The following is a 27,238-nucleotide window of genomic DNA, read 5'->3' as shown; positions in this document are numbered from 1 at the left end:
AACTCACTATTTTGTACAATTAATACACAAGAATAAGAAACAACATATTTTGTCATGAATGAACATTGTTCTAACCCAGAAACAAGAAAATAAGCTATAGAGCAAGGAATGATTAGTACAGGTGAATTGATTTGGTTTCCTTACTTTCAGCTTGTGCTCTTTGAAGCCTCCCATAGTCCTTTGCACTTAGTCTGATGCTCCCCATTTTGTTTCCTAAATGATTTATATTATACGACTTAGAAAAATGACCAATTCTCATGACACATTGGCTCAGTTCCTCCTGAATTGGCAACACACCATCACCCAGTTAATCAAGGTGTGACAAATTCTTGGTTTTAGGAATGTCAGCAAGAGAGAAGGACATGGTCTGTAGTGCTCAGTGTTCACCCAGCCTTTCGGCATACCTTATAAAGTGGGCCAAGAACAGAAGGAAGTTACTGCAATAACCAAGAGGGTGAGCACATCCTTGGCCCATGTAACTTGAATTGCAGCGGTGTGTGCTTTTAAAGTTTTTCCTCTTTTAAGGTGATTTATTTTAAGTGGTATTTTTAATGATTTACCAGGTGGTTCCAGGCTTAGCCCAGATTTCCACAAAACATATCCCCAGGCAAAATGTCAATGGTACTTCGGTATTAAGTTGTGCAGCAGCCATGAAAACAGGAGTGGAAGGAAAAGGGATTGAGACCTGGAAAGGGAGAACAGGAGGATTTGCCAACACACAGGCCAAGTTGCATCTGAGGAGCTGGGAGGTATAGCTCATAGGATCTGCTTTGAGAGGCTGAGACACTCTTCTTAAGAGGTAATAAGAAGTGGCCAATATTGGCCTCTTCTTTCTGTTGGCTGAAGATCCATTCTAGGACCACTGACTTGCTGGATTTTTGAGTAGTGCCATTTGGAGCAGGAAGTGTTTTGTACTCTTTCCTCATTAGTTGAGAACATGGCCAAGATAGGAAACTGACAGCCTGCTCCCATCTAAGGTTGATTAGAGCTGCTGAAGAGTTAGGTTCTTGGGTAACAGCTGGTGATTTATAAGACTGAGAACCCCAGAAAGAGATGGAAGCGAGATCTAAGGTAGACCACAACTGACTAGTAATGCTCTTCTGCAAACTATAGAGCATTTAAACCAGTAGGGAGGAAGACAAGGCCCTGAAATGGCATTAGCTGGTTCACATGTGCTCTTCTGATCATTATTTATTTTTCATAGTGATGATTCCCAGCAGGATATATCACTAAAGTTAGTACATGCAAACAGGAGACTGGTTAATCAAAAATGTGTGTCTCGATGAAGGTGCCACTTTGCAGATAGTTCTAGTGCACACTATCAGGACACAGAATACAAAGTACTTATGAATAGACTTTTCCAGAAAATAATTAGGGAGCTATATTTATCTCTGAACCTTCCAGGTAATGCAGTCACATCCACAGTTCTAAAAATAAAACTGCTGATTTTCAGAAAAGCAGAGATATTTAAAATTAATGCACACATAAAATGCCAGCTTGAGAATAAAAGTCTAGATTTAGATATTTACCTACATTAATCTGGTAACAGAAAAAAAAAACAGATATAGGAGGAAAAAAAAACTGAGCCAATACTGGAAAATAGTCATATATTACTACGCACTCACCGCATCCTGGACGCATGAACTAAAGATATTAGAAACAGACCTGATCTGTGGGGCTCCCTGTTTGACGCATGGTTTAACTATAGAAAAACAGACAACCCGTGTCCACAGGAGAGTGTACACCTTAGGTGTACAATAGTGACACAGGGGTGGGGCAAGCACCAGTGGATGTACTCTAGTGATGTACAGGTGGAATGTGCACTAGCGAGTGAACAGTGGCGATATAAAGTCAGACTGGTGCTTGTTTTCGACCAATATTCCAGCAGTTTTTTAATGACTACTAAAGAATGGAGTCCTGTCACAAGGAAAACAAAGATATTTACCTTCAAATAAGGGTGGATGTATCTGGTCTGCACCAGAAAAGGCACATTATTTCTCATCTTCGTAATGACAAGCTAGGGTCTCTTAAGTGTGGCTTGAATTGCAGTTTTTCGACAAGATTTCTCTTTGCGGATCATTATGAATGCGTTTATGTGAGCAGGAAGGATTCAGCACTCACTTGGTTGTGCAGGAGAGGCACAGCTTAAGGAGACTGCTTTTCATAGTCATATTTGATAAATAGATAATCTTGCCGCCATGCAAAGGGCTGGAAGATGGGTCAGGCGGGAAAGCCCGCGGGTGGGGGTAGGGGCGGGGTAGGGGGAGGCGGGGATCCCCACGTCGTCGTTGGTTCCTAGCTCAGTGACGGTAGAGTGAAGCAGTTCCCACTCAGGTAGGCTAGAAGAGCAGCGCCATGTGCTCCGGGCTCCAGGCCCTGCTGCTGCCAATCTGGCTTTCCTGGACCCTGGGGACCCGAGGATCTGAGCCCAGCAGGTGAGGATGAGGCTACCTCAGAGCTCTGCAGCTTGGATCCGGACCAGGCAGAGCGCCAAGGCTCGGTGCGAAGCCCACTGGCTCTCCCGCTGAGCAGGGCGGGGTTGAAGGTGGAGGGTGGGATAGGGCGAGAGATGTGGAGCACTTCCTATGTCCCCGGTGCCGGTACGTTGCACTCAGGGCCCCATCCTTCGCCCGGCCGTTGCAAGCTCTGAGGACTTGGCTCCGTGGCCTATCCCCCGCCCTGCAAGGCGCCACGCAGTCGTGGCCCTCGCCCGCAGTGTCCAGCGCGGACCTGCGGCCGCACGCAAGCCCTTCCCCGGGAGTCCAGTGCGGCCGCTACCGCGGCTTGGGAGGGCGCCGGCGCCCCGGAGCGACCGCGGACCCATAGTGGGCGGGTGTGTTCTTGTCCGGCTCCGCCCCCTCCTCCGCCCGCCCAGCGCTCCCGCGCCAGGGCTCCTCCCTCCCGGCCCGCTCCTCCCCCCTGCTCTCCTCCCCCTCCCCCTCCGCCTCCTCCGCTCCGGGCCAGCGCGGCGGCGGTGGCGGCAGCAGCAGCAGCAGCAGCAGCCCCGGCTGCGGGTCGCGACGGCGGCGGGGCGCCCCCTCCCCCGTGCCGGGGCGCGGCGAAGGGATGTGGGGCTTTGCGGGAGGAAGGCTTTTCGGCATCTTCTCGGCCCCGGTGCTGGTGGCGGTGGTTTGCTGCGCCCAGAGGTAGGGTCGCTGGTGGGTTGACGGGAAGCGGGCCGGGCGCGGGCTGGCGCGCTGTGTGCGCGCCGGGCGCTGGTGGGTGAGCCGCTGCCTGACCCTGTTCTCTGTGCCATGTGCCCCTCCTTCAGCGTAAACGACCCCGGGAACATGTCCTTTGTGAAGGAGACGGTCGACAAGCTGTTGAAAGGCTACGACATTCGCCTGAGACCCGACTTCGGGGGTAAGTGGGATGCGCGCGACCGCTGCGGGAAGCGCGATCCACCGTGTTGGCGGTCTGGGTGGAGAGGGAGGCGGGGGCGGCCTCCGCGGAGCTGCAGCGGGGTGGGGTGGGTGGTCCTTTGCGAACCCCCCATCCTCAGAGCCACCCGTACCCCCTGCTGGAGCCTGGCTGATCACGGTGTGCTGCGCTTCCCGCAGGTCCCCCAGTCTGCGTGGGGATGAACATCGACATCGCCAGCATCGACATGGTTTCTGAAGTCAACATGGTGAGTGCCTGCGCTTCCCCAAGCTGTCCCAGGCCCTACCCGGCCGCCTGGGCCCATACAAATCTCCCCTGTTGGGCTGGAGGCCCGAACCGGCCTGGGCTTCCTGGCCCGCAGGGGAAGCCGCGCTCTCTGGCGTTGGGCTCCTGCCCGCCCTGTTCCCTGCACGCTCGTGGGCGCCGGGCCTGTCGCGGGGTCCTAGACTGGCCCAGAGTCCGGGTCCTCAGCGCTACCCGATGCACCCAGGCATTTCAGGAGGGCTGTCACCTGGTCGCGAGGCTTCCAGAGTGCCTTCTCCCTTCCCTTAGCAACAGGCGCTGAGCACTGTGAAGAGAGACTGGGTGTGGGGGCGGCTTGCATCCCCAGGTGAAAGGTACTTAGGATTTCCTTTGTTGTCATTTGGAAAGAGCTGCGGATCGCAGGAGAGAAGAGCAAGTGGTTGTAGTCTGTGTCTAGAGGCTTCTTTGGTGGGTGTCCCAGCCTTAGCCTCTGTTCACAGGCCCGGCTTCTTCCGCCGGGCGCTGTCCTAGGTGCTGACAGATCCCTGACCCGCGCTCTGGAGGGAGGACTTGCCTGGGCTCTGGAAGGTTGGCATTCCAGTGTCAGGGTTTATGTATGTGCTGACAAGAGTCAATATTCTGGCATGTGGAAAGAGGAGTTCAGTAGCCCTACAGGCGGAGACGGTGCTCCCCCTCCCCCCTTAATGCGCCAGAAAAGAAGTAGCTAAGTGATACCTTGACTTTAGGAAACAGGTTTGATTTTTCTGTTAAGTGGAACTATAAAAATTCTAAGAATGGGTGTTTGGAAGCAGTATTTTTCTAGAACAATCATTTGGCAACTTTTCTTTTGGTCAAACAATGCTGAGAATATGAGTTGGTATGTTTTTCTTATTAACATGATATACATTGGAATCACATGGGCAAACTTGTTCTCAACTCGTACTCTCCAGTGACTCAGTCCAAGGAGTTCTGATAGACATGAGCTAGAGTGGAGTTCCGGGGTATTCACACTGAAGGACAGTAGCTCAAGTTATTTTAAAACAGGTGTTTTGTGCACAATATTTTGAGAAACTTTTCTATTAATTATAGAGCTATAATTTGTACAAATAAATGAGAATACTTTTCTTTAAGCATTATAAGATTTATGTTTAAATAAATAAATTTTGAGGTTTATAGGAAAAACATATTCCACCAAACTTATTTTCATAATTTTCTAAAAAGAATTAATTACAACATGAGGGGCTGGACTTCTCAGGAATATAGCACACACTTATCTAACACTCACCAAGTCCTGACTTTGATAAACAGTACTGGTCTCCAGCACCTTAAAAAAAGAAGCAACAGTGTTTGTTTGTTTGTTTTGTTCTTATTTTTAAATTGTTCTTTTCCTCTAAAATATAGCACTCGGGACATCTGTGTATCCAGGTAGTACAACATGAAACATAGTAGCACAGGAGAGACATGACTTTAGTGCACACTAAAAATAAACATTATGCACGTTGAACTTATTTATAGCTTTACAATATACTTTTGTCCAAAAGGTGTATTTTATGATCTGGTGGGCGCAATTTCACTTATTCCTGATCCACTGTTGGAACAATTTCAGTGGGAAATTACAAGATCACTTGAGAAAACTAATTACGTGTGTATTTAGTGCGTCTCTATGTCAAACATCACTGTATGTCAAACGGAAGCCAAATGTATTGAATGGTGCTTTAAGAACACACAGTATTAAAAGATCAGAAGAATGAGGGCGAGTGATAGTGTACACCATTGCACATTTTATGATTTCATTGTCCAGCTGTTGTGATTTTATGCTGATGGTTGATACATGTAAACATATCACTTATTTGTCTTTGTTCATAGTCCATTATTGATAGATGAACTGAAGATATAAGTTTCAATACAGAACAGCGTTAAAGTGTATGACAGTAACTGTGCACAGCATAACCCAGTATGTTCTCTTTTTGTTTTCTCACGGGAGTGCTTTTTCTGACTCTGGAGATATAACTTTATTTTGAATACAAATTAGAGCTTAGTAGCATTGCGGGCCAAAGGCTTTTGGACAGACATGATTGGCAGCCAGGAAAAATGTCTTTCCTACAGAAGCAGATTAGCCAACATTGTACTGTAGAACACACATGTACATAAGAGTTATGACACATGACCAATTATCAAAAGAACCTCAAATGTGGTTATTATTTTAGCAGTTACCTTTGGCAGGAAACAGCAGAGAATATGTGAACTTAAGGCTTAAACTTTCATGCAGCCATTTTTGTGTGTATGTGTGTGAGTGTGTGGGGGGAGTAATTTATTCAGTTAACTGCTTCCTTAACCGTGGCACAAAACCAAATACTGTAAATTATGAGTAAAGAAACAATCACTAAATAATGAGTAGTCTTGTTTTAAGAGTGTTGTAACTATTGGAAGTAACAATGGCACTCAAAAACTAGGACATGGTAAGCACCACTCAAGCGGATGAGTGACATGCAGGGTAAAGAGAGGAAGGGGGAGAGAGAAAAAGACAGAGGAGGGTTAGAAGGTGGAGAGGAATGTTTCTGATGTGGAAAGCTTCATGAAAGAAATTAGAATTAACCTGGATGGGCATGAAGACTGGTTGGTACCACCAGTAGAGGATGTTCTGGGTCAGGGGATACTGGCTGGTACCACCAGTAGAGGATGTTCTGGGTCAGGGGATACTGGCTGGTACCACCAGTAGAGGATGTTCTGGGTCAGGGGATACTGGCTGGTACCACCAGTAGAGGATGTTCTGGCTCAGGGGATACTGGCTGGTACCACCAGTAGAGGATGTTCTGGGTCAGGTGATACTGGCTGGTACCACCAGTAGAGGATGTTCTGGGTCAGGTGATACTGGCTGGTACCACCAGTAGAGGATGTTCTGGGTCAGGGGATACTGGCTGGTACCACCAGTAGAGGATGTTCTGAGTCAGGTGATACTGGCTGGTACCACCAGTAGAGGATGTTCTGGGTCAGGGGATACTGGCTGGTACCACCAGTAGAGGATGTTCTGGATCAGGTGATACTGGCTGGTACCACCAGTAGAGGATGTTCTGGCTCAGGGAAACAAATGGCAAAGGTACATACGGCTGCATGAGCTGGATCAGAGTTGTGCTTATAACCAGAGAAGTGCAACTTAAAAAGCAGAAGACACATAAGCTGCCCAGGCCCTTTTACATCATGCCCAAGATTTCACAAGGTAATTTGTGGAAAATAGGAGTGTGTAAGCTGACAAGATTTGAGATGTGCTTTAAAGAGAATATTTTGGTAACAATTTAAATTTAGATAGAAGAGCAAAATAAAGAATAGCAGAATTAAAACTATTGTGATAAGTGATCATAAAAAGTCATATATTTGTTGTAAATATTCTTGAAGTACTCACCCATATAATATATGCACACACACACATCTAGACAGAAACACACATACACACATATATAAACAGAGTCCTATGTATACATACACACACATACACACATGCATGCATACACACACACACACACACACACACACACACACACACACACACACATATGCACACAAGCATTTGTTTGCAGTGCTGGGAATGCCTGCTAGATAAGTAACACTGAGCTGCCTCTGCAGTTTCATAGCCATAGTTCTGAAAACATACATTTCATGAAATAAGAAAGTATCCATGTACTCTGAATTATGTTGTATAGAATCACATATGTCACTATACCGGAGAGATGAAAATCTGTTTGTTTATGAGTTTTGGAGACCATTGCTGCACAGTGGCGATACTGTGATTTTTCTTTTTAAACCACTGTAAAGCGTTGTCTGTACCTGCTGGAAGATGTGTCGATGATGCCCCCAAAGATCTCAGACAAACAATTATACAAATTATGTGTGTGTTCTGATTTCTCTTTTTGGTGTTTTGTGCAAGTAATTAGGAGTGCATTTGTTTACTTTAATACATAGAATTGATTTTTGCCACAACTTTATATATGGTTACTGGAGAGACTTTTTATTTATTGATTATTGTCTTCCTGTTTTTCTTTTCTTGATTCCTGACAGTGAGAAAGTGACATCATTTTCTTTGATATAACTTGTTTTGTTTCTCTTACACTCCCTTTAACATTTTAAGTATCCGTAAAATTAGACACTGTAATATAATTATTGAGATTTAGCATATGGATTTCTGAGAGATTGTATACATGTGAGGATACTATGTACTGAAAATTATCGTATTTGTGTTGTGGTTTTGGTGCTTAACAGTGGTCTTTGTGTAAGATGCATATAGACTAGATAGGTGGATGGATAAATAAATGGTTGAAATATAGAAAGTGTAAGGTACTGCTAAAAAATTAAAATGTACTTAGAGTATTTTAAATGGGACTTTTATTAAAATGTGGATTAATTTGTTAGTTTATTGTTTAAACCCCACTTTCTTCCTTTTTACTATGAAGTACTGGGAACAGAGGATCTGAATTGTAGAAGTTCTAATACTACTTCTATGATTTAACTAGAACTTTGTTATTCTTTTAAAATTAATTCAATCCTAATGAAAGTGTAGATACAGGATCATTTTTTCTTCTCTGGTTTCGTACACCTATGAGCTATTGTCCCTATGCCTTGTCCTTACTGCAGCCTAGGCATCATCCATGGGTACTGTGTTAGTTTGGGACTCTATTACTATGGTAAAACATGTGACCAAAGTGAACTTAAGGAGACAAGGGTTTACTTTACCTTCCAACTATTAGGTCCCACTCTGTCCCTGAAAGAAGTCAGATAAGAAACTGAAGGCAGGAACCTAAAGACAGGAGCTGTTGTAGAAGGCATAGAGGAACGCTATTTATGACTTGCTCCCCAAGGCTTTTATGGCCTTCCTAGACAACTAGAACCACCTCCCTATGACAACTTGGATCCTCTCAGATCAACCATTAACCAATAAAATGTACCACAGGCTTGTCTAAAGGCCAATTCCATAGAGACATTTCCTCGATTAAGATCCCTTCTTCCCAGCTCACCCTAGTTTTCCTCAAGTTGACAAAAACTAGGTCTCTTGGGTTAAGGTGTCACATGTTGCATTTTCCCTTCATAAATCCACTTGTATGTATTTAGGTGTAAAAACAGCATAGTGCAGAAGAACACAGTTTAAGCCCATTTCAGGAAGCCGTCTGGAGCCTCTTAACTATTAAATAGAAACATTGTCATTCATGTTACAAAACACCATAGGGTAGCAGAACTTCAGCAATACAATGGTTAGCTCCAGATACTTAGACAAAACAGCATAAGGGCCTATGCTAATGTTCATTATGAGGAACACCTGATGTTCACACATTCATACATGTTCATATACAAGTGTTCATACATTATGTTCATTTAGTTCACTTTTCTTGGCTTTTTTTTTTCCCAGATGAAAGAAGAAAGAGCAGACCTATTCAGGCTAGAGTAAGCTAGGATCAAGGCTTTGGAGAATTGTTTAACACCATTTTTCTGACTTCAGAGTGGCATTGCTGTTGATGATTGCTGATTGAAAGCCTATCTAGTATAATCTTGCACTCTGCTGGCTTGCTGGCAGGAGGCTAAATCCCAGAAGATTTTTAGGGTGCTTAGAAAGAATCTAGACCTAGCAGCTATGGTTTCACTCCTAATGCTATGAACTCTAGTCTCAGGTGACTCACTGACCCCAAGCTTCCAGTGCACAGATGGATGCCAACACCGGATCATGCAGGGCCCTGCAGAGAAAACTGTAGTCAAAACACTTGTGCTATCCGTAGCAGGGAGCCGTCTGTCCCCTGTTCCTTCACTAAAGGCGTAGATCACATTCAGAGCTGTAAAAGAATTGCTACAAGCAGTTCAAAGGTGGGGAATATGCTAGTGTTCTCAGTGCAGAAGAAAGCTGGGTATGACTCAGCCAGGGAAAGAATGTTTCGCTGACCCAGTTGGGGGTTGGAAAGCTGCTTACCAGGAAGACATTCTCAGGAAGATCCACAGAGTGAGTCCCTGTTTGATTCTAGGCTGCTGTGCATAGAGGTCTGGGTGTTCATTGAGAATAATACTTTTCACTGCCAGTATGTTTCATGCCTAAGTCATGAGAGTACATCAATGCCAGGCACTTACAAGAACGCGTAAATGAACTGAGGAAATAATTACAGCAGCCCCTTATATAACCCTCTTTATGAAAAGAGGCTTGTGTTTAATATTAGCACGGATGGTATAGGGAGCCCTAGGCAGATGCTTTCCTCTTTCCCTCTAGGGAGCTTGGAAAGCTTGTATTGTTAGAGCTTCTTTTAAAAAAGTGGATCTTTCCCTCTCTTTCTTGTTTTGAATGGCTTTCTTCTTGAGCCTTCTCAGGGTTGTGTATGGTGCCTGGCATGTAAATATTTAGTTTTAAGTGATGCACATTTAACAAACAGTTATATCTGGAAGGAAATTAACTGGGATTCAGTTGGTTGAAAATTATGACAAGTTTCTGTCTTCAGCCTTCCAAAGCAAACCCTCTGTTCATGTTTCCTTAGATGACAGGAAATGAAAGCCGTTGGATGAGTAGCGGCTGCTGTCTGTACTCCTTGTCAAAGTTGGTGATTGTTTAAAGGAGGAATGGCACAGACATAAAGAGGGGGGGTAGTCCCTTCAAGTGACTGCATGAAGGAGCTAAGAGAAAAAAAAAAAACAAACCAAAACAACAACATGGGTTTCAGGGGGCCAGTGTATGTGACTCTGAGAAAAGAAAAAATAAAGCTTAAGTCAGATTGTAGACTTTGTCATTTTCACGTGTCAAGTTATTTGGATCCAGTACTTGCCATTTATCAAAATCTGGTCAATGTGACAGACTAGGAAACAGAGCCTCTCCCTTTTTTCACGTGGGTCGTCTGTGTTTTATAATGTGCACCGGTCACTGTATTCTGAGGTATCTGAAGCACATGGAGCAGATGAAATCTTTTGAAGTGCAAAAGAGTCACATCCTTGTGCAGTTTTACTATTTACTTATTTTACATTCTTCAAATATTATATCACATTGCCTTTCAAAAGTGCCAGTCACCCTTGGCAAAGTATTAAAAGTTCAGATAAGGAAGTATTTTCAGGGCAAACCGGCACAGATGTACTGAGCAGCAGGGCTGGGACCAGGGCTTGTTCAAAGGCCTTCCCAGCTTACCTTACTAGAGAGTGACACCCATGCTCTGTGCAGGGGTCAGTAGGATTGTCACCCTAAGGTACATTCTCCCCTCCTACTTTGCTAAGATACCATATTCTTTCTGACATTTGTCACAGTTTTAAACTGTATTTGGTTGTCTCCCTTGTACAGTTTCCCCCATTGATTCTCCATTAGATCCAGTGAGGCAGAACTGTGTCTGGGTACTGTGAGTACTGTGAGTAGAGTAGTACTTGTTTTTTGCTTGTTGCTTGAGAGGTGCCTATCAGATATTTGCTTTACAAAAAAAAAAAAAAAAAAAAAAAGGTATGAACGAGAACAAACAGCTAAATGTATATACAATTTAATGAGTAAGTGTAAACATTTTCAAGAAGATACTTTTATAACTTAAAACTTGGGCACCTGTGAAGAATCTTCCAGACAAATATGTATGCAATTCTTTTACTTGAGGAGACATAGTTCAGTCAGAATGTATAATTGTTTTCCATATAGTACCATAGTTCAGTCAGAATGTATAATTGTACTCCATATAGTACCATAAGCTACAAATAAACTCTTCAGTAGCTGCTACCTCTGTCACTAAGGAGCTTTTATGCTGATTTCAAAGCGGAAAGAAGAGTAAAAGCCTGCATTCACCCCACAAAATTCAGCCTGTGTCAGGGTTGGTGTGGGTAATTCTAAACCAATCACTGTGTTTTGACACAGAATTTTGTCTCTGCTTAGAAAGCACACGAGCCTTTCCAGGCAGTTGAGGAGCTGAAATTGTGCTTTTTATAGAGACTCCTTGGGCCACGCGTCCCCATCCCTCCTAGTAGTACTACCCAGAGATGAGGTAGCTTTCAGTTGCTTGATGATTTTTAGGGCTGTGTACTTTAGGACCATTTATGTTAGCCATTAAAATAATTATCTATCTTCAAAACTTGGAAGGACAAAGATAGGTCCCGTCTCTTAGAGATTTGCAGTACCATCAATTTAAACCAGAGCGGAGCTTTGCATTCTGAGGCTGGGGTGAAGATTTGCCTTAGTTGTAGTTTTCTCGAGACTGTGTCATGACATAGAATAAATCCAACAATAAGTGCTAGCTATTGTATGTCTGCATCTTGCCAGGAAGCTTAAGCACCACACAGCCACATTGTAAACAATCAAAGCTTCAGCGTGAGTGATTCTCACATTCAGAAGAATAAGAATAACATTAAGATGTGAATAAAACGACACCCATTTACAAGCCCTAATTTGTGCTTCTTTATTCATTTTGAAAGAGGATATAGATTCCATTGATTACATCATCACATGTTTTTCTCCATCTACTTCTTACTCAAAAATTAAATTTTGAAAGAAAATGTGATGTTGAAATGATTACAAAGTAAATTTACAAATACTTTCTACATAGTTGTCAAACACAAATATTATGTGTGTGTGTGTGTGTATATACAACTGTCATTCTTGCTATTAATACAAAATAAATATTTTTCCTGTTGTAATTCAGGGGCTATGCATTTGGCAAAGATTTTACATAAAAGAAATTCATATGTTATCATTGATGGTTATAGGTGATATTTTCTGTATTGTTTCCCATAGGTCAAGTAGAAACAAAACAAAACAGCATTTTGTTTCACAGTAACAGACTTTCATGCCCAGGAGAAGGTTGTGAATTTTAAGCCTCTGTTTTTTCTTCAGACTGCTAGGAGAACAATGTGTAAGGTGGAAAGGATGAATGTATTGAAAAATAAAAGGCTCAGTAAGCTTCTGGGCCAACCACACATTGTTTATTACTGTTGTAGTAGAGGTGCTGAGGATAGAACACAGGCCCCATTGCATAAAAGGCAAATACTCCGTGCTGAGCCATAGCCCTAGTCCAACAGACTAGTGCTGAGAACAAAATATGGCTTCCTGTGGCTGCTGCCTGAGCCTGCTTTCTGGAGAGAAGTACTAGAACCCTGGAGAGACATTATTGGGGTTGACAATGGGGAGATACATTATGGAGGGAGACAGGTCGACTTCAATGTTGCATCCTGTAGGAAAGTCCCCTTCTGTGATTGAACATGTTACATTTCATACCCAGAATTTCTGATATTTATGTTTTTCCCACTAGCTCATTTGTAGTACATGCTCCTGTTTGCAATTGTCCCCAAAGTGCAAGTGTGTGTGAGCTTAGTATCCAGTGCAATAGTGTTGAAATGTGACACTTTAAGCAGTGATCAATATAAATACCATAGTACTGGATTTCTCATAAAAGGGTGAGTTTGACTCCTTCTGCCCTCTGTGGAATGACATAGCAAGAAGACGTTTGCAGATGTCTTGACCTTAGACTTCCTAGCCTTCTCCAATAGCAGGAAACAAATACATTTTCTTTATAACTTACCAAGGCTCAGATGTTCTGTTATGGTCTAAGATTCCATATTATAATTTATGTTATCTTTGCATAAAATAAAGTTGTATCTGGATAAAACTCTCTAGCAATTTTAAACATGTTCCTCAGAATAATTTAAAACAAACAAACAAACAAACAAACAAACAAACCCCCTGCCTCTACTTGGTAACCACTTTTGTGTAGTTCTGTAAGTTTCATATACATGTTCATGTTTATGTAGAGCCAGTGGTATTAGCTCAGAGCACAGGTATACTTCTAGACTTTTCCACAAGCCATAGTACTGCTATAGGAGGATAATATTGCTTGATTTAGCTAGAAAGCTCAGGAGTTACCAAAACCTGGTATGAGTGGGCGAGTAAATCAAAGTAGATCCAGAAATGTAGTGAGTCAAACATTTCAACTGTAATTGTTTTTCGTTTTTGCTACGTGGAAGGACAGAAAACTGGCTTAAGACTGGAGCCTGTGGAGTGGCCTTACTGGGTAGGAGCACTTGCTATGTAAACCTGAGGATATATAAGTCCCCAGCACCTAAGTGAACATACCTGTAATCCACTGCACAGATCTGTTACCCGGTCCATAGGAGTGGAGACAGGTGGATCCTGAGAGCTCACTGGCAACCAACCTAGCAAAAACAAAAAGCTTCCAGGTCACTGGGAGGCCCTGTCTCAGGGCAACAAGACCAGTAGCAGAAGATGCCTACCTAATGGCATTTCTCTGGCATCTGCATGTGCACAATATGTTCTTTTAGTCACACTCACATGCAAACACCATACCCCCACCCCACACATGTACATACACCCCAACCCAACTGCACATACTCATATACACACACTCACAAGAAAGGAGGAGGATTTGTGGTGGGGGGATGGCTCTATAAGTAAGGAATTGGCTGTGCAAGCGGAAGGCTGCATTCTTACCCTAGCACTCATGTAAAAGCCAGAAATGCTTCTATACATCTGTAACTCCAGAGCTGGTTAGGGCAGAAATGAGAGAGGAGGGGCATTGGAGACAGGAAGGTCCCTCTGTCCATTGATTCTTGGCTCAGTTGACAGGTAGCCTAGCTACTTAATGAGCTCTGAGTTCCAGAAGAGGCTGTTTCAGAAGCTAAAATTGAGAGAAGTAAAGGAAGTCATTCTGTGTCAACCTCTGATCTTCACACATACGTATGTGTTTGTGTATAGAGGTAACATCCTCCCTCCCTTTCCCCTTTCTCTCTCAGGATTCTTGTTTTGGAAAGAGAACACTCATCTGCATATCTATCTATCTATCTATCTATCTATCTATCTATCTATCTATCTATCATCTATCTATCTATCTATCTATCTATCTATCTATCTATCTATCTATCTATCTAATCTTCCTACCTGTTATATATCCAGCATCTATCTTTCTACCTGTTATCTATCTATCCAGAATATATCTATCTTCATATCTGTGTCTACTTTGTAGCATTTATCTGCCTATCTCTATCTATCCAGCATCTATCTGTGCAACTATCTTTTTCCTATGGTTTGCCTTACTTACCATTATATTATATCACATGAGTTTATTTTATGACTGATAACTGCATGCCCACACTTGAGAACTCATCTTATAAAATGAAAGTTTAATTGCATGGGTAATTTTCACCACATCCTAACAAGTTAACCTATAGAGGCCATTGGAAGTTTAACTTGCAAGAACACTTCTACTGTGGAAAAAGTTAGCTGTCGGAACATTTAGGTCACAGAGTGTTTTGTGAGAACTTGGACAAATCCTTCCTTTATGGCTTTTTAATTACTTTTCTTTTTTCTCTGAACAAATACCCGAGAAGAAGCAACTTAGGAAGAGAAGGGTTCATGCCTGTTTAGACCTAGCCATTTGTGATGGAGAGATCTTGGAGGCAGGGCTATGAGCCACATTGCTTTAGCAACAAGGAATAGACACCCAGCTTTGTTGTACATCTTCAAGTGGACTGTGTATGTGTCTCCTGTAGTCAAAACATCTTTCTGTTTTTATTCTAAGATAGCGAAATTGTGGGCTATCAAAATTGTCCATATTCAGAATTAAGATTCAACACATTTAATGTTTCCTTTTTATTATTTTGTGGTGTTTTCTTAATTTCATAAATTTTTGCATGGAATTTACAAATGAAAATCAAAGAGAAGAGCACATAGGCTGGCTGTTTATTAAATGTACTATTGCATTTAGCCAAATGCAGAATGAAAAGACTGCTTTTAAAGAAGATAGTTGAGAGGCAAAACCCAGCTAGGATGTGTAAGGTTCTGGATCCCAGCTGGAAGCATATAATTAAAGGGCAGCATTTGTATATAAGAGCTACTGTAAAAACCCAGCATTTTGCCATGTTATAGTTCCTCTTGATGCCTGATCTCAATACAAATGAATGATACATATATAAAATCCAATCTTGTAGGTTGTAGAGGGTAAGAATGAAGGTGTTGCTTCCCCTCAATATATGTATAGCATTAAGTAAAATTGTTGACTCTTGTAAGTTATTCAATTCTGCAAAAGGAGAAATTCAGATGTTCAAATTCTTATGTAACTCAGACTCTACCTATTTAAGATTATGTAAATCAATGAATGGTGTGGCTCACATTTGGAAGCTGTTATTGACTCCACTGAAATCATAACAAATTAAACGTTTCAAAGTGTTGAGCCTTTCTTTGTTTTCTCATCATATGCAAAGCCCTTGTGGTAATGGATTGTGGTGTATGCTGAGAAGTTTTGCAGTTTTTCCATGTGACACTACAACATTGGTCTGCAGTCGTAGTCCATGTGTGTGCTATGAAAGCTCTCCTTCTGTCTACAAATCTCTCTTATTCTCTTGCTGCTCTTGCAAAGTTCAGGCATTCAAAGAGGCAAACATCTTTTTTTTTTTTTCTTTCTAAGTTTAATAGAATTAGCATAGATAGGGAATGAGCAGCTCTCTGAAAGCCTGGGTGGGTGCAGCTCACAGTCACTTCTTAGTTTACTGGAATAAAGGGGGAATGGCCAGTTAAAGTAGTGTATGCCCAGCATGGCTCCTGTGTGGCTGACCAGGATGTCAGTTACCTATTATTAAGAGATAAGCAATAATGTTCTTCCCTTCTTTCACCGTTCTTTATTTCAAAACAACTGAAAAGGGTTCTCTTTTCTTTTCTCACATCCCCAGAAGAGAAATTCTCCAAAGGCTGACAGGAAATCAAGCATATATTAACCAACAGCTAATTTCCTGCTATATACCCACCTTTGCTGCAATCCAAACTTGATTATGCAATAATGTTCAGCTAGAAGACTGGGAACTTGCCATCCTATAGTGCTTATAATAACCCTGGTCACTTAACCAGCAGGAGGGCCTTGCAGTCTATCTCACATGTTAGAGAACTGTTTCCTGTGTGAATTATCACAATAGTGCTAGTGTTTCTAGGGCACAGCACTTTAATGCAGATTTTCCTTTTTTTTTTCCATTATAGCCAAAATTCAAAACCAATAATGAACACAATAATAGCCTGAGATAGTAAGCATAGTAATAGAATTTCATCAACGGGACAAGAGAGCCCTTTGGGAGAGTTGAGAAGTGGAGTGTACAGTACTGGTTTTGTAAATATGTGGGAAAGTCACTGGTGTTAATACATCAGACTGAAGCTTTAGCGAGAGACTCCAAACTGGGCTTTATTCACAGATTTGAAGAATTCCAGTCTTACCAAAGGACCTTCGATTTTTGTTTTGTTTTGTTTTTTTAAGCTTAACACCAGAGCTAGCTGGAAGGAGTCAAAGCAGTGAGCTTTTCCTGTTTTAACTTTCAAAGTAGGTAATGTCACCTAGTGACGGTGCCTTGGATGACTGATTTTAATTCAGTTGTGCTGCTGAGTTGTGTCCTCTTGCTCTGCCTCCCCCCCCTGCCCCATTCCAGAATACCTGGGATTTAGAAGGTGGCTTGACTCATACGTGAGTGACTGAGCCATTGACATAAACAAAGCTAGCTTTTGATTGCCAATGTTTTGTATCTATGGACGACAGTAAGTGCCCCTGTGTAAGCTTTGCCCATATGGTTTCAGAGGTACAATACTGCTGAAATATCATGGCCAAGACCTGTTATTGAAGGAACTCATGAAGAGTGTGCTCACATGAGATTCCACTGATGAGTCAGTAGAGGAGTCTTGGAGGAGCCAATCATGATGAGTTTGTAACAGATGCAGGTCATGGTTACAACGACTGTGAATGGAGAAAGAGGAAGATGATGGCAGTGTTTGGCTGGGTGAGTTGAGCCACATACAGTCAGCCATTACTTATAGCATTCTGCAAATCAACCTGGGGAAAAATGGAGAGGGACACAAACGAAGCAGCTTTGAACAACAAATATTTATTCTCACAGATAAGCAGTCTGCAGCATGGAAATGTGAAATCCTCCTGCTGTCAGATTCAATGCATGGTGAGAGTTTCCCAGTTCACAGATTGCCTGGGTTGGTTATCCCATGGCAGAAGGACCAGAGTCCCTTGGACATGTCTACAGAAGGCACTTACTCAGAAAGATATAGCAAGGGCACAACACTCTTCAGGCTGAGGCAGGAGAACCACAAGTCCTAGGCCAGCCTGGACTGTCTGGTTAGAACCTGTCTAAAAGAAAGACATGTGTTTGGGGCTTTGTTAACCTCAACCATAAAGAATGCCATTTTGACCCAAACACCTTTAAAATACTTCACGTTCCAATACTGACATCTGGAGACCCTGGTATCCACCTACAAACTCAGGGAGGGAGGCTGCACATTCCCCCCACAGAAGACTCAAAGGGCACAGAAATGACTTAAAGAGTTACAGATGAAGTAAACATTGAAAAACGATGGCAAAATCCTTGTAAGAGAAAGGATTTTTGTTTGTTTCATTACTTAGAATATTAGGATATGTTGCCAGACTTAATTAGAAAATAGAATTACAGTTGTCTTTTAGTATCCACGGGGGAAATTCTTCCAGGAACCCCACAGCTCCCAGAATCTGGAGCTGCTCAATTCCTAATACAGAATGCTCCATTACATGCATGTCGCCTGTGCATGTCCTTCCAACATACTGAAACAATGCCCATACTGCTGTATTTACTTGAATATAATCCAGGCTGACCTGGCCAAGAACTCCAAGTTCTCCTGAGGGCAGGAGTTACATGTCTATATTTCTTACAGTAATTAATGCAATGCAGATGATGGGCACATGGTTTTTATTCTGTATTGTTCAGGGGATACTGGCAGGAAGAAAAATCTGCATATTTGGTCACAGGTGAGTTGTTGTTGTTGTTGTTGTTGTTTTTTATTTTCCTGAGTATTTTTCTTTTCATGGTTGGTGGAATCTACAGATGCAGACCACCGTCACAGAAGGCACACTAGTTTGTACTATGCACAATCAATAAATTCTGCTTATTTCAGTTCTTTTTGGTTTTATAATTGACAAAAGGGGAACCATGGGGATGCTGTTGAAATGATCCAGTTGCTGTCCTCTGGGCAGCTGCTTCAGGTACATGCTCTTTAAGAGAGTGACAGCCCCAAAGGAGCCTGTGCTGTAAGGCTTAGTGACATACCTGGTGCATGTTAGTTGGAGGAAAACAGGAAGGAGAGTGGGCAGGTCAAAGGGCAGGCAGAACTCTCTTATTTGGAACTTTGCAGAGACAGTACAGTACTCACATGCCTGGTTTTTTATTTTTATATTTTTGGATAGAGCTCACAGAACATTACAGTGAATTCCATTTTTTTTTTTCCTGGTTTGGGGACAGAGTCTTATTGTGGTAGCTCAGATTGACCTCAAACACTGTATCCTCCTGCCTCAGTCTTCTGAGGTCTGAGATAAACTTTCACCTCATGTGAGATTTCTAGATTATTTAGCACTGTGTCAGGTATAGGAACTTTTTTCCTGTAAGATATTCTGTGTTCTTCACAAGGACTTGTGTGTTTAACATAGACAAAATACCTCTCCATCAGGAATTTGAGTACTTCCATCTTTTATAATTTTCCAAAAAAGACAAGAGTTTTGTCTTACAATGAAAAAAAATTGAATATATAGAAAAATATAATTACATGCATGAAAAGTTTTTATGCACATTATATATATGTATATATGTGTGTATATATATACATTACTATCAATCATACTTTAATGCTATAGATGATTTGAGACTATTAAATATATTTTAAGAACAATATACTATTCTCTTGCAATCTGAATAATGTATTTTACTTATTTACTTTCTTTTAAATTATATCTACTTATTTATTTTCATTTTCCTCCCTTGAGGTGTATATGGGAATCAGAGGATAATTTGTGAGAGTTGGTTTCTCCTCTCACTGTGTAAGTCCTACACAGAAAACTCAGGTCATCAGGCTTGGCAATAATTACCTCTGCTCACTGAGCCATCTCAACGGCCAATGTATAAAATACTGTCCTGAGCAGTCGTCTATAGTTGGATATATAGGCTGCGTGTATATACTTTTGTGTGAATTGTTGTATTGTGAATCATATATTTAATCCTATACAATTACTGAATCAAATCACTTTTTAAGATTTTTGATACATGTAAGTAAAAAGCTTTTAAGACTAGAGCTTCCATTATCGTTTCTTTTGAATTGTGTAAGAATGGTCCATAATTATAGAATAAATTTCTGTTTGTGAATTGAAAGAGAACAATATTCTGCAAAAAGATGATAGGATTTAAAGTTCAAATTAAATTCAATCCTCAAAGTGTTCTTAATTTTAGCAACATTTTGATGCACTCTCACTAGCAATTATGAAGTACATGCAACTTAGTCTTCTATTTAAATTGATTTGATCTGAACTTTATGTTTGGTATTCTAAAATATATAAGCAATAGAGAATACAAGTTAAACTTGTGACCTGGAATGAATTAGTATCAATGTTCACTTGCCCATATAAATTTGCACGAAAGAATTTTCTCAGAAATTCTGCTTTGGGTCTTGGAAGCTACAACTAGCCATATTCATTTGGAGGGCCAGGTTCTGCCAGGACATTGTAATTTAGCTAAATCGCAGGCTTAATCTCAGCAACTGAGCTTCAATCCTCTGGGCTGGTGGAGAAAATGTGGGAAAACTGAGTGCTGAGTTATTGCAGTACCAGAGATGTCCCATACCACATTTGTTATCTGGAGGAAAAGCTGGTGAGTGGCAGTGCCTTTTTATCTGTTAGGAGCACAGTGATGTCACATGCAGCCAGCCATAGCTGATTATTTGGAAGAGTCACTCAGTGACCCATTAGTGTGTGTTCCCTACAGAAGTAATATTTGAGGGACACACTTCCATATAACTAGTGAGATAAGAAAAGTCAGAAATTCTGGTTTTTTAAATTTGTTTGTTTTGTTAAAGATTTAATTATTTATTATGTGTAAGTACACTGTAGCAGTCTTCAGACACTCCAGAAGAGGGTGTCAGATCTTGTTGCGGATGGTTGTAAGCCACCATGTGGTTGCTGGGCTTTGAACTCAGGATCTTTGGAAGAGCAGTTGGTGCTCTTAACCACTGAGCCATCTCTTCAGCCCCCAGATATCCTTTAATATGATCCAAAGTTTGGTTTACTAATGCCACTTAGTAAAAAGTGGCTATTAACATTTAATTGGAATGGGAATTTGGATGGAGTTAGACTTAACGTATTTTACTTCCCTCTTAGACATCAATCCTTTGTCAGGAATAAGAGCATCTAATCTTTTTTTTTTTTTTTTTTTTTTTTTTTTTTGCATTGGGGTATCAAGGTTCCCCATTTGACCAAAGCCTGTGTTTTGTTTCCTTACTCCTCTTTGTTCTAGTCTTCTGAACTCTTTTTTTCCCATCCTTTCTGCACCTTTTGCTCTGCTAGAAATTTTTGTTTGATAGTTAGGCACAGTGCTACTGCCTATAATCCTAGCTTTTGTAATGTTGAGGCAGGAAGATCATGAGTTTAAGACTATCTTGGGTGACAGAGTGAAACCCTGTCTAAAACTAAAACCAAAGCCAAAACAACAACAGCAAAACCAACAACAACAAAACAAAAACCAACAACAAAAGACAGGAAGGAAAAAAAGAAAGATAATTTTAGTACAATTTGTCTTTAAGCTCAAGAGAGAGAAGAAATAAATAAATAAATAAAGAAAGAAAGAAAGAAAGAAAGAAAGATAATTTTAGTCCAACTTGTTCTTAAGCCCCTGGCCCTGCCTCCAGCTGTAGGCAGAAGGAAACTGTCTCAAGGTTCTGTTGCTCTTGAAACCATGGACATGTACAGCTTTGAATAGAGCAGCCTTCAAAAAAAAAAAAATGCTTGAAATGTCATAGCAAACCTACATGCTAGAGAAGTGATTCTCCCTACAAGCGTCTCCCAGGAAACAAGTTCATTACTGTATCTTCATTGTCTTCAGCAGCCAGCACATTCTTTCCTTTTAAAGCTTCCTTTGCCACTTCTCTTTCCTGATAGTTGAAAGCAAATTTCTTTTTCCCAAAGGATTAGGGGTGCTGGATGTTTACTCCTCTGATGCTATCCCACCCTCTGTTTCTCTAAGATTCTCCTCTTCCTCACCACCATAAGGGACTGCTGACTCATCCCTCTATCTGTGATTTTGGCCTTTCTTCTACCCACACTCTTTGTCTGCTTTTCAACATGATACTTGGGGGTACCAAATGTCTTTATAGAAGAGTTACCCCAAGCTCTTTGTTCACACCCTGTCACCAGTTGTTGAAATCTCTTTATGTGATTCCTTCCTTGATTGCTGATTTCTGGGTGTGATTTCTGGGCCAGGATCAACTTGTGGCCTGGTCTGGGCCTATGTTGCTGTGTAGCCCTCTGAAGCTGGGCCTCATATTGTCATTTAGTCTCATAAAAATTGTACCTCATTCCTCTTTTCATTTACATATATATATATGTATATACATGCATATATATGTATATATATGTATATACATGCATATATATGTATATATATATGTATATGCATACACACATATGTATGCATATACACACACACACACACACACACACACACACACACACACACACACACACACATTCCTTTCCCATTTCCCTAATTTGAAGTCCTCAAGTGTAAGCACCTGTAGTTTCCTATGCTCTGGCTCTGTACACCCAAGGCTGTGACTCTATTTTTCCCATGGTTTCCGAGATTTGAGCTCACCAACAGCCTGACTGCATGAGGCCTAGTAGAATAGAGTCCCTGAAGTCATACTGAGAAGTGCCAAGCAGTTCGGATAAGGACCAGCTCAGTAGTCTGGGGAAGGATACCCATGGCCTGGGCAGTGGACATCTGATCAGCCTCTGCTGTTTGCAGTAAGGTACCAAGTAGCAGATGGCAATGCAGGAAGCTTGGAGGTTCTCATTCAGACACGGAACTCCTAGTTTTTGGTTACTATAAAATTGAGCTTCTTTTAGAGAAAATTTTAGGGCAAAGAAGAACAATAGATACCATAAACAGGAGTGTTAGTATTTTAATTGAGGAGATGGCCAGCGGCAAAAAACGAAACAAAACAAACTAATCGAAATAGGCCCACTTCAAGCTAGCACCCAGAGAAGGAAGCAGTAAGGTCAACACACAGCCATTTATTAGTCTAAGGGGACAATATTACAGAATGAATGAATGATCTGGAAATCCCCAAACAAATCTGCCAAATAGGGACAGCACGAGGGTTAGGCTAACTTAAATGTTCTTATATAAAGGTAGTAGATATGCTTGCTAGTGTGACCTAATTGTCTCACAGTATATGTGTGTAAATACCATGTTGTACACTATAAATAGTTGGTCTTCCTACAAGTTCTACATCCATGAGTTCAAACAAATGTGAATTAAAATAAAAGAATTCAATAGCATAGTAATACAAAAATAAAATACAAAAAAATGCAATGTAGCATAACAAAGATTTTCTTATCATTTATACTGTATTACATAATTTAAATGATCTAAAAGTGATTTAAAGTACTCAGGGAGGTTGCAATTGGTTGTGTGAGTATAATGCCATCTTACAGAAGGGAGAGGAGCATGTGTAGGTTTTTCTTTTTTTTTGAGGAATATCCTATAATCAAGATACTAGAATTACTTTATGTTACAAACTTTATTTGTCAATTAAAAATGTACATGCCAGAAAGTCTCATGAATGAGAACCAGAAGTAACAGACAAAGTGGCTGAAGTGCAGCTGATTGAAAGGTGGCGCTGAGCCTTTGTTCCACTAGTCAACACTCTCACCTAGGTTAAGACATGGTTAGAATTGAACCAGAAGAAAGTACTACTGGTCTGCCTGGTAAGCAATATTAAGTTGTTGAACTGAAAATATGTATTTCAAGTTGTGCTTTTAAAAATGTATAAAAAAGACAGGCATGGTGACTTCAATTCCAATATTTAGGAGGCAAAAGGCAGGCAAATCTCTGTGAGTTCTGGGCCAGCCCAGTCTACATATCAAGATCTGGGCCAGCCAAGGCTACACAGAAAGACCTTGTCTTAAAACATAAACAAACAAATAAACAAACAACAACAACAACAACAAAGAAGCCCAAAGAAAAACAAAAATGTTTTGAACAGGATTAAAGTGCCGAGCTTTTATTCCTAAAAACAAACTAACTGTCTTATTCACTTTTGTATTGTTGTGATGAGACACCCTGAGCAAGGCAACTTATAAAAGAAAGCATTTACTTTGGGGCTTGCTTACTATTTCAGAAGGTGGCTCCATGCTCCTGGCAGGGAGCATGGCAGCAAATAGGCAGGCATGGCACGGGGGCAGTAGTTGAGAGCTTACATCAGATCCACAGCAGCAAGCAGAGAGAAAGAGACTGATGTGGCCTGGACTTATGAAACATTTTTGGCCCAACTGATGATTGGATTGATGATTAATGTACCTCTTCCAACAGGGCCACATATCCTAATCCTTACCCAAAACAATTCTGCCAGCTGGGGACCAAGCATTCAAATCTGTGAGCCTATGTGGGGGCCATTCTCATTCAAATCACCACAGCAACCAACCAGCAATCAGCAGGAAAAAAAAAAAAAAAAAAAAGCTACAGGAGACTTGCAGAAGGAGCAATCCTGTGCTCCAACCAAAATTCAACCAGTAGGATGCTATCACACAGTGGCACAAGGTTCTCATAAAAATGACTTAGATTTATCATTAGCTTTTCCCCAAGGTGCTTTGAAAATATTGGGGTGTGAGGAAAGCTAGGAGCCAAGCATCCACCTACACATGAGGAGGATGAGGTTGGTAAGAATCCAGGTCTAAGGAACCCTGTCTAGAGGGTGCAGCCTCAGTATGAGGAAATGTGGTCATTGCTGCTCCTCTCCTGGGCCCTTTTCCAAGATTTTGAACCTAGAGTCTTGGAACCTCTGAACTTCTGGCCACAATTGATGTGCACACATTTCTGCGTATCTCTCTGCTTTGATCTCTGCAGTAAAAATTTTCCAGTTGATGTTCAAAAAGATTATTTTATGTTTAATATTTGATTAAAGTGAATTGTAAAATGGGCTTTGTTAAAGAGAGAGAGAGAGATCCTATAAATTCTAGAGTGCTTTATCATAGAATGCTGTTCTTTCCCTTCAGCTTGCTAAGATGAAAACTGCAAAGGCGCAGGCTTTGGACAAGTTTTGACAGTGTAGAGTATGTGATTTGCAATTACAGCAGTTCTTTAATGTTTCATAATCAAGGATGATTACAGAAACCTAAACCTTGGTGTATGACCCACCACTCCAAGAGGACCAAGAGCTCAAGGCCCATATGTGCCACACAGAAAGAACCTCTTTTCAAATAAAACAAGACAGATAAGGTAATTAAGGATCTAGAGAGATCTCATTATTCCTGAATGTTAGTTCCAATTATTTGGTGATGGTATGGAATAGGAGTGAGGTTGAAAATGTTCCACATGCCAGCATTTTAAAAAATGTCTTAAAGAATATATGATTATACCCTAATGACATTTGGAGATAAATGAACTTTGGAAAAGGTAACTGGTTCCTGATGTTCTGACTTCTAATGAGCTGTTAGGAAAAATGTAGGATATTATTTCCCTTCATCCCTGGGGCAGATTTCCAGGGAGCTGCCTTTCAGGGGTTTGTGTTGTATGTGGGCTCCAGTTTCTCACATTTCTGACAGTTCTGTAATATTTATGAGCTGAGCAGTTCACAAAACCACTTTCTTGAAAAAAAAAATCACTTTTGTCTAACACACTTTAAAATTCTTTCTTGAGCTTAATAGAACCATTAGTCTTTAAATGAACCTGTCCTCTTCATAAAGGTGGCTTATTTGCATCTAATGCAAAAATACTTTTTAAAAAAAATGTCAAAAAAGGAACTGAAAATATAATTATGCTATTTCTTTGATTTTTCTCTCCTCTATACAAACTCTTCCATGTACCTTTATTTGCTCTGTCTCAAATTTGTGGATTCGATTTCTTTAATTGTTGGTATACAGTATACACACACACACACACATACATGTTCTTATGGCAGACTATTTGGTATTGGACAACCAGTTGGGAAAGAGGTCTTTCCTGGGCAACCCAATTTTTCCCACCCCCAGCATTCTTTAATTGCCTGTAGTTCCTTTGTCTAGGGTTTAGGCCTCCTCAGCTTTCCCCTTCCTGTGTTAATAGTTCATGGGTATAGCTCTCCTGGTCTTTTGAGGAGACACAGCCTCAAGTGACACTTCACTTCCTTTGGCTTTTACAATTGTTCCACACCCTGTCTGTGATGTTCCCTGAGCCTTAGGTACAGGAGCTATGCTGAAGATATATCAATTTAGACTGGCCCTGACATGGTCACCTGTTTTCTGCATTGTTATTCGTTGTGGTTTTCCATAATGTTCTCCATCTGTTGCAAAAGTAAGTTTCTTTGATGAGGAATGGAAGCTACACTTCTCTGTGGTTATGAAGATAAATTGAAGACTGTAGTTAGGGATTATGGTGATGTGCTGACAGGTTTTTATGTCACCTTGATACTGCTAGGGTCATCTAGGAAAAAGGAATCTTAATTGAGCAAATGCCTCTGTAAGACTGGCCAATATGCAATTTTGCACGGCTTCCTTTTCTTTCTTTCTTCCTCCTTTCCTTCCTTCCTCCCTTCCTCCCTTCCTCCCTTCCTCCCTTCCTCCCATCCTCCCTTCCTCCCTTCCTCCCTTCCTCCCTTTCTCCCTTCCTCCCTTCCTCCCTTCCTCCCTTCCTCCCTTCCTCCCTTCCTCCCTTCCTCCCTTTTCCTCCCTTCCTCCCTTCCTCCCTTTTCCTCCCTTCCTCCCTTCCTCCCTTTCTTTCTTTCTTTCTTTCTTTCTTTCTTTCTTTCTTTCTTTCTTTCTTTCTTTCTTTCTTTCTGTCATTTGATGTGCAAGGGCCCAGCTCACTATGGCTCTAGGTTGTCAGCTATGAGTGCAATAAGAAAGCAAGGTGAATAAGCCATGTGAACAACCCACTAAACATCACTCCTTCATGGCCTCTGCATCAGTTCCTGCTCTGAGTTCTCAGCATGGCTTCCCTTCTCTTTCCTAAACCCTTTCCTCTCTGAGTTGGTTTTGGTCATTGTGTCTTATGACAGCAATAGAAACCTCACTAAGACAGTTTGTTTATTAAAGTTGAAGTTGTAAGCTGTCCTCTAAGATCCATGTTCTCTTCTAATAGGATTTCCCCCTCTGTTAAGTGACCTTAAGGAGACCACTCAGGTGAGTTATGTATTCTGCTCACTGTTTTACCTTTGGGGTTATCAGACATATATTTTTATTAATCTTGATTCTCTTTCATCTGTGATGCCTGATTGTCATTTATTTAATGGAGTAAGGCCCAAACATGGCAGCACACTTGCCAGCTTTTAAAATCACAATGCATATTTTTCTGTGTGCTTGTGGTCCGTTTGTGCCGCTGTCCATGTGTTTAAGTCAGAGGATGACTTTGGGTGTCAGTCCTTGCCTTGTTTGAGACTGCATTCATTTGTTGATCACCCCAGCTTAGGTTTCCAGGGATTCTCCTGTTCCTACCTCCCTCCTTTCCTTAGGAGCACAGAGCTTTCTGTCGGGTCTACAGACTCAGAGTTAGCATGTTTCTCATCAGCTTGTAATACTTATTTTTACAACAAAAACAGGTGAACACAACTATTTTGTCATACAGCTCCCTGGTTTGATCAGGGAGTACTTACCCT

General features: G+C 41.3%; 1 protein-coding gene across 2 annotated transcripts in view; it reads left to right on the top strand.

Annotated features, from left to right (window-relative positions):
- Positions 1-2,330: 2,330 nt before the first annotated feature.
- Positions 2,331-27,238, top strand: part of Gabrb3 (gamma-aminobutyric acid type A receptor subunit beta3) — a 228,745-nt gene continuing 203,837 nt past the window's right edge. Inside the window, exons 1-3 of one of the 2 annotated variants that reach the window (XM_021166821.2) lie at positions 2,331-2,435; positions 3,272-3,363; positions 3,561-3,628. In XM_021166821.2, the coding sequence (XP_021022480.1) occupies positions 2,356-2,435; positions 3,272-3,363; positions 3,561-3,628 (240 nt within the window). In that variant the 5' untranslated portion in view covers positions 2,331-2,355. Of the gene's footprint in view, positions 2,436-2,965; positions 3,147-3,271; positions 3,364-3,560; positions 3,629-27,238 lie in introns of those variants that run through there. The other variant, XM_021166820.2, reaches the window with a different exon arrangement.

The sequence above is a fragment of the Mus caroli genome, unplaced genomic scaffold (genome assembly GCF_978045245.1).
Source record: "Mus caroli unplaced genomic scaffold, Mus_caroli_1 scaffold_8, whole genome shotgun sequence".
NCBI classification, from domain to species: domain Eukaryota; kingdom Metazoa; phylum Chordata; class Mammalia; order Rodentia; family Muridae; genus Mus; species Mus caroli.
The sequence above is the reverse complement of the archived record's forward strand: the minus strand, read 5'-3'. Positions and strand labels throughout refer to the sequence as shown.